Here is a 10,308-nt window from a genome sequence, read left to right on the forward strand (position 1 = left end):
CTTTGGTTTTTATTTCAGGATTATTTATATCCAAATTACAAATATTCTTACATCATTACAAAATATATCTTTATAATTGCCTTGGCTGTAAAGGGACAGGAATACACAGCCTGTCATATTAGTATAAAAGACATGCCTTCACCTTACTAGACATGAAGCAGCAACATGATGCCTCAGTAGCTATTTCCAGGGCCAGATTCTTCCAGACCAATGGTTCTTAACCCTGTCCTGCATCTTTCCCTGCTCCAAAACACCTGATTCAAATAAATGGATCTATAGAAGCCTGGAAACGAACATGCATTTGAATCAGGTGTGTTGGAGCCAAGAAACATCTAAAACATGCAGGACAGGGGTTCCCTGAGGACAGGGTTATGAACCACTGTTACAGACCAACAGTTGGTATAGTGTCCAGGGTTAGCTAGTTAGCCTCCTGTGTAGTGGGCCTGGGTTCAGAGGGCCTCTGGCTAGGCTAGGCTAGGCTAGTCAGCCTCCTGTGTAGTGGGCCTGGGTTCAGAGGGCCTCTGGCTAGGCTAGGCTAGGCTAGGCTAGGCTAGGCTAGTCAGCCTCCTGTGTAGTGGGCCTGGGTTCAGAGGGCCTCTGGCTAGGCTAGGCTAGGCTAGGCTAGTCAGCCTCCTGTGTAGTGGGCCTGGGTTCAGAGGGCCTCTGGCTAGGCTAGGCTAGGCTAGTCAGCCTCCTGTGTAGTGGGCCTGGGTTCAGAGGGCCTCTGGCTAGGCTAGGCTAGGCTAGGCTGCAGCTCTCCACCAGTTCCAGCAGGGCCTCCCTCTCTCTGTGCTGCAGCAGGTGTGAGATCAGCTCGTCCAGGTCCTCCCCACCTCGCATGAACTCCTGCCAGACAGAAGACATCACTGCACCATCACTGCACCATCACTGCACCATCACTGCACCATCACTGCACCATCACTGCACCACCACTGCACCATCACTGCACCATCACTGCACCATCACTGCACCATCACTGCACCACCAGAGGAGACATTACCCCACCCTCACAGCCAGAGATGGAAAAAGGACAAACTGGGTTAGAGTGTATTTTGTGGTAAATTACCAAAGGGGTTCGTGTGTTGTGTGGTAAATTACCAAAGGCCCTTTTGAAAAATGTTGAGCATAAAAAATTTAAATGAGCCTAAAAACTCGAGCCTATCAAATTCGAGCCGAAAAAGTTCGAGCTTAAATTCAGATTGTAACATCCGGGATACCAAGGCCAGGTAGAGCAATCCAGCCTCAATCCAAGATTTGATCACATCGGACTCACCAAAGCATGGTTGTTTTCCCTGGTAGTCATCATGCGTTTTATCTTCTATTGCTCGATTGCTCTACCTATCCTTGGTATCCTGGATGTTGCAATCTGAATTTTTTCACCTCTAATTTTTGAAGATACATTTTTGGGCTCAATTCTTTTTAGGCTCAAATTTCTTAAGATCATTTTTTTGGGCTTGAATTTAAGCAACCTGAATTTTATTTTACGTTGAAAAATGTTCATGAGAATTCTGTGTTTTTTAAATTTCAATATTAAGTATTCAATGCGTTTTAAAATTCAAAACATTGTCACTGATTTGCTTATATACTAAAGGGGTTAGTACTTTAGATACAAATTGCAAAGAAAGCCAAGGTGTCGGTGAGTAGTTTCCTACACCATCAAAAGGCACTTAGAGACTGACAGGAAGAAGCCTGGCAGACTCAAAGCCGCAACAGAATCAAGAGACAAGTTTCTGATAGTCAACAGCTTCCGCGATAGGCGGCTCACAGAACAACAGCTTCAAGCACAGCTTAACACTGGTGTAAATAAGCAAGTCTTAGTTGATAGTTGCAGCATTTCAACCATTAACTGAGACTTGCTTACTTCAAACAGTCTAAAGTGAAGCATGGCACTGCTGGTCCTGACTACCTTGATGTCCCGACTCTGGTATCCAGACCGGTGGTCTGTCACACGGTCCTGGCTGAAGTTGTAGGTTCTGATCCTCTCTGACTGGGAGCGCGAACCCACCTGGTGGTCAGAGCAGAGAAGGTTAAAAGGCAGGGTTAGGGTTAACAGGCAGGGTTAGGGTTAACAGGGAGGGTTAGGGTTAACAGGGAGGGTTAGGGTTAACAGGGAGGGTTAGGGTTAACAGGCAGGGTTAGGGTTAACAGGGAGGGTTAGGGTTAACAGGCAGGGTTAGGGTTAACAGGCAGGGTTAGGGTTAACAGGGAGGGTTCACACTGGGATGAAGAAGGCTTCTTCTTGCACTATTTATATTTGTCTTGGGTGAAACCATCTTGTAAGTGAACAACATGTTAAAGGTAACATGTTAAAAACAGGTGGTGAAAAGGACGCCCACCTGTAGCTTCCTGGCAGTGTGCATCTGCTCTGCCTCCTTACCCAGCATGCCCTGGTACAGCCGGGCCTGCAGCAGGCGCATGGCCCTGCTGCGGTTCTGCAGCTGGGACCGTGTCTGCTGGCACTCCACCGCCACGCCTGGGGTCAGAGGTCAGGGGTCTGGGGTCAGGGGTCAGGACACAAGTAACAATAATACCTGCTCGACACAAGCACTAGGTTAAGTGCCATTTGTGTTCTTAGCATAAACACCTGTGTTCTCTAACAATGGTTGCGCATCAGGAGAGAGGTGATTCTGTTGGAGATGGTGATAGTAGGAACAGCACACACACACACACACACACGGACAAGGGGACTTGTGTGTGTGCTGGGCGGAGGCGTCACCTGTGGGCAGGTGGACGATGCGGACAGCGCTGTCTGTCGTGTTGACGCTCTGACCCCCGGGGCCCTTTGACCGGAACGTGTCGATGCGCAGATCCCTCGGGTCGATGACCACATCCAGCTACAACACAGCATCACCGCGGCGACCAGGGATGTTAGACAGTTAGGTACTGTAATGGTTGTCATATGCATATTAAACAGATTACATGCAGGGAGAAACGTTTATTTTGTGATTTCTAATGTGAGATTCCCATACAGGAAGTCCATACAGGACGGCCTGCAGTAGCATTGGTACCTGGCTGGGCTGAGGCAGCACGATGACGGTCATGGTTCCTGTGTGGATGCGCTGCATCCGGGAGGACAGGCCCACCTGAGGGATCCTCTGCACCCGGTGAGTTCCACCCTCCATCTTCAGGCTGCGGTACACGCCCTCCCCCGCCACACGCACGGCCGCATGGTGCAGCCCACCTGCAGGGGGCGACATGGAGCTGCAGCTGTCTGGACCGTCACACATGGCTGCAGTACGCTAGCTTTCCAACCTGACACACACAGACATACCGTAGTCCGCAGGCGTGTAGTTAAGAACATCAAACTCCCAGTTGCGGTACCTGGCGAGGCCTTGGTACATCTCGAACATCTCTTTAGTGAACTGCTGGCAGATGTCTCCTGTGTAAGGACAGCAGGAGGGTTATCTTAGTGTGTGTCTGTGTAAGGACAGCAGGAGGGTTATCTTAGTGTGTGTCTGTGTAAGGACAGCAGGAGGGTTATCTTAGTGTGTGTCTGTGTAAGGACAGCAGGAGGGTTATCTTAGTGTGTGTCTGTGTAAGGACAGCAGGAGGGTTATCTTAGTGTGTGTCTGTGTAAGGACAGCAGGAGGGTTATCTTAGTGTGTGTCTGTGTAAGGACAGCAGGAGGGTTATCTTAGTGTGTGTCTGTGTAAGGACAGCAGGAGGGTTATCTTAGTGTGTGTCTGTGTAAGGACAGCAGGAGGGTTATCTTAGTGTGTGTCTGTGTAAGGACAGCAGGAGGGTTATCTTAGTGTGTGTCTGTGTAAGGACAGCAGGAGGGTTATCTTAGTGTGTGTCTGTGTAAGGACAGCAGGAGGGTTATCTTAGTGTGTGTCTGTGTAAGGACAGCAGGAGGGTTATCTTAGTGTGTGTCTGTGTAAGGACAGCAGGAGGGTTATCTTAGTGTGTGTCTGTGTAAGGACAGCAGGAGGGTTATCTTAGTGTGTGTCTGTGTAAGGACAGCAGGAGGGTTATCTTAGTGTGTGTCTGTGTAAGGACAGCAGGAGGGTTATCTTAGTGTGTGTCTGTGTAAGGACAGCAGGAGGGTTATCTTAGTGTGTGTCTGTGTAAGGACAGCAGGAGGGTTATCTTAGTGTGTGTCTGTGTAAGGACAGCAGGAGGGTTATCTTAGTGTGTGTCTGTGTAAGGACAGCAGGAGGGTTATCTTAGTGTGTGTCTGTGTAAGGACAGCAGGAGGGTTATCTTAGTGTGTGTCTGTGTAAGGACAGCAGGAGGGTTATCTTAGTGTGTGTCTGTGTAAGGACAGCAGGAGGGTTATCTTAGTGTGTGTCTGTGTAAGGACAGCAGGAGGGTTATCTTAGTGTGTGTCTGTGTAAGGACAGCAGGAGGGTTATCTTAGTGTGTGTCTGTGTAAGGACAGCAGGAGGGTTCAGTGGGATAACACCCCCAGTCCCCCACCTCCTGTGGTCCGCCCTGAGACCACCTCCAGCAGGGAGCTGCTGTCGTCATGAGGGTCCCGGGGAACCAGCGTCCGGATCAGCTAGAACGTAGACCACAAGTCAATAACAATCATCCAACACGCTTTCCCTCTATGATCTAGAGTCTTGCTTTTACATACTTGGGGAAAATACAGTTTGACTCTGCACTTATGATACTTGATTTTCTGCTGTGCATTATTTGTATGTTGCTTTGGATAAAAGTGTCTGCTAAATGAATAACATGCAAATGTAAAATGTAGGGGCCATATGTCCTTACGTTTAGTTTGAGAGTGTGTATTTTCTGGGAGGTGAGCGCGTGCTCCTCTGCCAGTAGCGGGATCATCTCCCGCTCCTCTCCTCCGGCCCCGCGCGCACCTGCAAACACAACTGCTGCATCACTTCAGGAAGCAACACCGACCAACTGTCATAGAGTGCAATGACATGCCTATACTACAGAACAGGACGCAAACCACACAGCTCACTCTGAATCAGAGATGTCATCTCCTCGAGCTCTTTCATAGCATTTACTGTACATCTGAATGCCTTTTCCACCGGCAACAGTTCCGTCTGTCTGTGATTTAGTTCTTTCCTTTCAGAGTCGCTTAAAAACGTGTACTGTAACTTCTTTGTGACTTCTCCGTATTCGTCCACGAGCTGTCGTATGTATCTTCGAACGGATGCATTCTGGTGTATATCATCTAAACCACCGTGACAGTGTCGTCGAGGTGAGATGGAGGAAGGCATAGCGGAGAAGCGAAGTGTAACTGGCATCCCTCCTCTCGTGTTTGGGTTTATACGGGAGCTAAGGCGGCCGCACGAGGCGCACAAGCGAATACATTTCGATGCCAGCATTTGTCGAATTATTCCCAATATTCGTGCTTTGTTAACGGAGAAAATGGTCCAATAGTAATGTGTGTTTGTCCTCCTTGACACGGTGCCATGCTGCAAGAAGTAGGAAACGGGCAAGGTCAAAACATACTCGCTTTGAACACTGGGAAATGTAGTGACAATATAACCATGTAAACTACACGTTAATTTACAGCGCCCTCCACAGGAGATAACCTGACTATTCTAATTCTAAAAACACTTTGAACTATCTTGAGATATTTAGTGGAGAAGTCACAATCTCATTTGTTAGTAATCTTTTCTTTTTTATTCATGCACTCTTGGGGGCCCCGTTTCCCCATCGGTGTTGTACAAAAAGATGAAAATAAAGGAGAAGGTTGTTTAAACCAGGGGTGTGTGAGAACCACTTTGAGAACCCCTGGTATAAACGGTAGAACAGCGTTCACTAGATGTCAGTATTGCTCTACAGTTCCACCTCCAATACCATGCACATGAGTTGTGGTTTAACTGAAAACATTTTACTGTCAAAATCAATTTTCTTTTTCAATTCTTCCATAAATGTTTGTTAGAAATGCTAAGTGTGTCACCAATCACCAGTGTCACAGAACTATATAGTTTATAGATTAATATAGAATGAGGCTCAATAAGCCAACGTTTCCTTGTCGGTATATCATTTCCCTTTTGGCGTGCACATGCCCACACACCCACACACGTACACACATAGGTACATACAAAAGAAACAAAGAAACAAATGTGAGTAACTGAGGATCACTTGATCATTAGAGCAGTGTAGAAAAGCACCATGCGTCGTCTCCTGGCTCTGGTGGCCCTGGTGGCCCTGGTCCTTCCACTCACTCTTTCAGCAGGTAAACCAGAAAACCTGTTTGAGTTCATTTCTTTATTACAGATGACTCACATGTGACTGCTCAGAGTTATGGCTCACATGTAAATTCTATGTAAATCATGTATTGTTTAACATGTTTGAGAAATGTAAGTCCCCAGGGACTACAGGTGGAAAATAGCAATCTACTAGAACCTGGCACAATGCATATTCTCGTGTTGTACAAGATTAATGTTTTACTGGGCGCTGTCCCTGTCTTTAAATAAATAAATACAAATATTAAAAAGGAAAATGATTACAAGGCAGGAATGTTACATTTTATGTGAAGCAACAGCAGATACAAACAACTGATGTGTTTCACTGATTTTATGTTTTTATTTAAGGAAATGTCAAGAAAAATGTCCTAAAAACATGACAAAACTAAGGTTAAAACCCCCACAAACTTCTGATTTAGCTACAAACTATACTCAAGACCTAAGATTATATTTTTCAAGACAATATTTTGGGGGGCTCTTTAATATTTTTTGTTAACACTTCTGTATTAGAGATACTGGCAACAAAATAAGTGAAAAAGGTTTAACTTCTGACAGGTCATAATGATACATAAAACATGTGTGTTTTCTTTCAGGATGTACGCACACTGTTGCAGAAGGGACTGATAAATACGAGCTTCCCCTGCTTGAGAAAAGGGCTCCAGACTTGTCAGAAATAGAATGGAAACACAATTCAGTATTTATATTCAAAAAAAAGAACAACAAGATCCACCCAGGCCAGCAGGAGGACATCACTGAGAAAGGAGCTCTGGTACTCAGACAGCTGGCAGCCAAACATGCAGGAACGTACTTGGGAGAGGTGTTCCACGATGGAAAAAATTTGAAAAAGCAGGAGATTAAACTGTGTGTGAAAGGTGAGTAGGAAGTAGACAATATAACCTGTCTATTGTCTATTGCCAGACTGCCAACATCTGGGTGTATATTAGACATATAGACCTATAGACTGCCAACATCTGGGTGTGTTAGACATATACCCCTATAGACTTCCAACATCTGGGTATGTGTTGGACCCATAGACTGTGTTATGCATTAGACCTATAGACTGTGCTATGCATTAGACCTATAGACTGTGCTATGCATTAGACCTATAGACTGTGCTATGCATTAGACCTATAGACTGTGCTATGCATTAGACCTATAGACTGTGCTATGCATTAGACCTATAGACTGTGCTATGCATTAGACCTATAGACTGTGCTATGCATTAGACCTATAGACTGTCCAAGGACACCTGTAGGAAGCAGAAGTGTTGCCACGAGGACACACTACATCCCTCTCTTACATGTTGTTGACTTGTTCCCCTTGAAACAAACACTACGAGCAGCAGAAAACATCTCAAGACTGAGAAGATGTCACTTCTGAAAATAATCTAACTTTTGTGTCTTCCCAGCCAAAGTCCCCAAACCTACTGTGACGATTGTTTGTCCCACAAAGGAAAAGCCTTCACCTGAAGTCACCTTCAGCTGCACCCTGACCAAGCAGCCAAACATGGCCTTCACATGGAGAAAAAACAAAGATATCATGAAGGGGGAAAAGGCATCTACTCTGGTAATGAAAATAAAAGATCTGAAAAGGGTCGACACATTTAGCTGCACCGTCGATGACACGTACAGCAAAGAGACGAGCGACAGCGTCGAGTCCCCCTGTGAAGGTATCCAAGGTAGGCCTGGCCGAGCCCACAGTCTAACTATCTGCACACTGCAACATGAACACACCTAAGTGCACATCACCCTCCACCTCTGGGGACGTAACAGGTCACAAAACTTATCACACGTGTTTGCAATGAGTGGTCATCTACTTTGTCACATTATGAGTGAAACGGTTACAGTTGCACATGTCTGAAACAGTCTTTTAACTTGGTGGAATTACTGCCGTCAGAGTTTTCACCTCGCTGCCAACATCTGGGTGTGTGTTAGTCATATAGACCTATAGACTGCCAACATCTGGGTGTGTTAGACATGGGTTGCACCAGTCTGAAAGTCTTTTAACGTGGTGGAATTAATGCCGTCAGATTTTTCACCTCGCCAAACAAAAAATGTACAAAAGTGTGAAAATATGACTTTTAGGCCTTCAATTCTTTTTCTTATTGTCACTTGTTAGTTCAAGCAAAAGATTGTGTCTGGTGTGTTTCCTCTGTCTCAATCTCAGGTGGCAGCAAGGTGACAGCGGGAACTCTGCTTGGGTTTCCTTTCTGGGTGACGGTGAGCGTCCTGGCCGGGGGCGGAGGATTCGTCCTGCTGCTCATCGTCATCACTGCCGTGTGCTGCTACCGCAACCACTGCAAGAACCATGAGGATGGTAAGACCCGGGGTCGGCGTTTCAAAACGTAGAAACACACAGAGCAGAACACGCCACGTACACCAATCATTTGCTGGATGGATACCAAGTGCGTCTTAATGTCTAATAGTTCAACCACAGACACGACGCGTCTAAAACGAGTATGTTGAATAGTGTTAGCATCTTAACACCACGTAGGACTGGTCCCAGGGCTGCACGGCTAAGCTGTATTGTTATATATCCAGACACAGTAAGATACCTGTATTTTACCAAACATACTTGAAATCTACCATTGCAATCTTTGTTAGGGTTAACTTGAAATCTGAAGTGAAGATATATTAAGCTTCCAGACCAACACTAGACACCCGACACATCTGTGAGCTGGCTTTTGATGTTAACTGTCTCATCTAACATGTCCACCACAAAGCTGTGAGGTTTTAAGCTGGCTACTGGGGGCCTGACATTATTGTAAGAAAAGCTATACAAGTAAAGTTTTGTTTGATTTGACAAAGCATCCACCTGTGATTTTAACTGCATTTCATCTGTTCATTTACTTCCGCAGAGGAGGCTGAATTCAGGCTGGCTCCTCTGACCCAGTCCCAGCCCCCGCCCCAGCCCCGCCACAAGGACCCAGCACACAAACAGAAATCCCCCATGGACGCCACGCGGCCCGTGCCCAGTACGGGAGCACCTCGGCAGGCCTCAGCTCAACCCAGGGCCCAGGCCCGGGGGCGGCCTCCTCCGACGCCGCAGGAAGAAGACGAGGACTGCCCCCCGCCGCTGCCCCACCCCCGGAGATCTGGGCCCCGACCACCCCACCACTGAGCAGCTCCACCCCACCTCTGACCACCTCCACCCCTCCACCCAATACCCCCTCCTCTGACCACCTCCACCCCTCCACCCAATACCCCCTCCTCTGACCACCTCCACCCCTCCACCCAATACCCCCACCTCTGACCACCTCCACCCCTCCACCCAATACCCCCTCCTCTGACCACCTCCACCCCTCCACCCAATACCCCCACCTCTGACCACCTCCACCCCTCCACCCAATACCCCCTCCTCTGACCACCTCCACCCCTCCACAGAACTCCTCTATACGTGAGAGGAACTGTAAACTGGCCTCTCGTCCCTGTCTTTTCCTCCATGAGCACAGCAGGGAGGAGAGGAGACAGGCTAGGATCAGGAGACCCACCTCTGCTGGTCACTGAGGAGAGAGAGACTGAAAGTGTTTAGATGAGAAGCACAGAAGGCGGACAGCACCTCGGGTAGCCACAGGCTTCAGAGTTGTCATCTGAGCCTGTTTTAGAAATGAGTTGTTTGCTTTGATTGAAAGTATTTGAGCTATTGCTCTGCTGACAGTAGGCAATATTTAAATTTGTGTTTTTTCACTTTGGTCAGTGTTCTGGACCTTCCGAAAGTTTGTTGAGGATGTGGGAGAAAGAAACAAGTTAATTTCCTTTAATGCCTTTTCAAGTAACGCTCCATGGTTGTTGTTTAGCTCAAGATTCAATAAAAAGATACTCAGTAATTCAGTCATACATCGTACCCACGGACTACAAATGGTGCAAACTCCTCCATATCATCTTTAATTACATGAAGACTCGTAAACGTTGAGATCTAACTGCAAAATCAGCTGACATTCACAGTAAAGAAAGCACATCTCACATTCTCATCAGGCTACATTTAAATATGCAGCGCACTGCCATTTTACCTTCCTGCACAGGATTGTGGTTTTGCGGTTGAGCTAAGTGGAACAGAAACACTGACAAACATATTCTGTGTGTGACAGGATGTGTGTTTTTATATGTCATTGTGCAAAGGATGTGCTTCCAATGCTGCAGATACTAGA

The 10,308-nt window shown here is 46.8% G+C and overlaps 2 protein-coding genes across 5 annotated transcripts; one reads left to right on the plus strand and one right to left on the minus strand.

Moving 5' to 3' along the window:
* Position 1: 1 nt before the first annotated feature.
* Positions 2-5,408, minus strand: mtrf1 (mitochondrial translational release factor 1). Of its 4 annotated transcripts, none has more exons than XM_084668328.1 (9): positions 4,922-5,408; positions 4,717-4,814; positions 4,420-4,501; positions 3,272-3,379; positions 3,009-3,181; positions 2,717-2,834; positions 2,378-2,473; positions 1,907-2,005; positions 2-846 (listed from the first exon to the last, which is right to left on the minus strand). In XM_084668328.1, the coding sequence occupies exons 1-9, from the start codon at positions 5,289-5,291 to the stop codon at positions 734-736; spliced, it is 1,257 nt and encodes a 418-aa protein (XP_084524454.1). In that variant the 5' UTR covers positions 5,292-5,408; the 3' UTR covers positions 2-733. The 4 variants fall into 4 exon arrangements, with proteins under 4 accessions (XP_084524454.1, XP_084524453.1, XP_084524457.1 ...); XM_084668327.1 differs by having other exon boundaries at positions 2,337-2,473; XM_084668331.1 differs by lacking the exon at positions 4,922-5,408 and having other exon boundaries at positions 2,337-2,473; positions 4,717-4,915.
* A 648-nt stretch (positions 5,409-6,056) lies between these two features.
* On the plus strand, positions 6,057-9,301 carry LOC146260594 (uncharacterized). The gene is made up of 5 exons (XM_084668332.1): positions 6,057-6,151; positions 6,755-7,033; positions 7,570-7,839; positions 8,328-8,477; positions 9,019-9,301. The coding sequence occupies exons 1-5, from the start codon at positions 6,088-6,090 to the stop codon at positions 9,279-9,281; spliced, it is 1,026 nt and encodes a 341-aa protein (XP_084524458.1). The 5' UTR covers positions 6,057-6,087; the 3' UTR covers positions 9,282-9,301.
* Positions 9,302-10,308: the final 1,007 nt, after the last annotated feature.

Source organism: Hypomesus nipponensis, chromosome 12 (assembly GCF_054491055.1).
Source record: "Hypomesus nipponensis isolate SF chromosome 12, ASM5449105v1, whole genome shotgun sequence".
In the NCBI taxonomy this organism is placed as follows: Eukaryota; Metazoa; Chordata; class Actinopteri; order Osmeriformes; family Osmeridae; genus Hypomesus; species Hypomesus nipponensis.

Excerpts from the sequence above, each read along its gene's own strand:
- mtrf1 (XM_084668327.1), bottom strand. The coding sequence starts at position 5,291 with ATGCTGGCATCGAAATGTATTCGCTTGTGCGCCTCGTGCGGCCGCCTT. Across the intron at positions 4,815-4,921 it reads GATGACATCTCTGATTCAGA|GTGCGCGCGGGGCCGGAGGA; the intron begins GTGAGCTGTGTG and ends TTGTGTTTGCAG. Across the intron at positions 847-1,906 it reads ACCAGAGTCGGGACATCAAG|GAGTTCATGCGAGGTGGGGA; the intron begins GTAGTCAGGACC and ends TCTGTCTGGCAG.
- LOC146260594 (XM_084668332.1), top strand. The coding sequence starts at position 6,088 with ATGCGTCGTCTCCTGGCTCTGGTGGCCCTGGTGGCCCTGGTCCTTCCA. Across the intron at positions 7,840-8,327 it reads CCCCTGTGAAGGTATCCAAG|GTGGCAGCAAGGTGACAGCG; the intron begins GTAGGCCTGGCC and ends TCTCAATCTCAG. Across the intron at positions 8,478-9,018 it reads CTGCAAGAACCATGAGGATG|AGGAGGCTGAATTCAGGCTG; the intron begins GTAAGACCCGGG and ends TTACTTCCGCAG.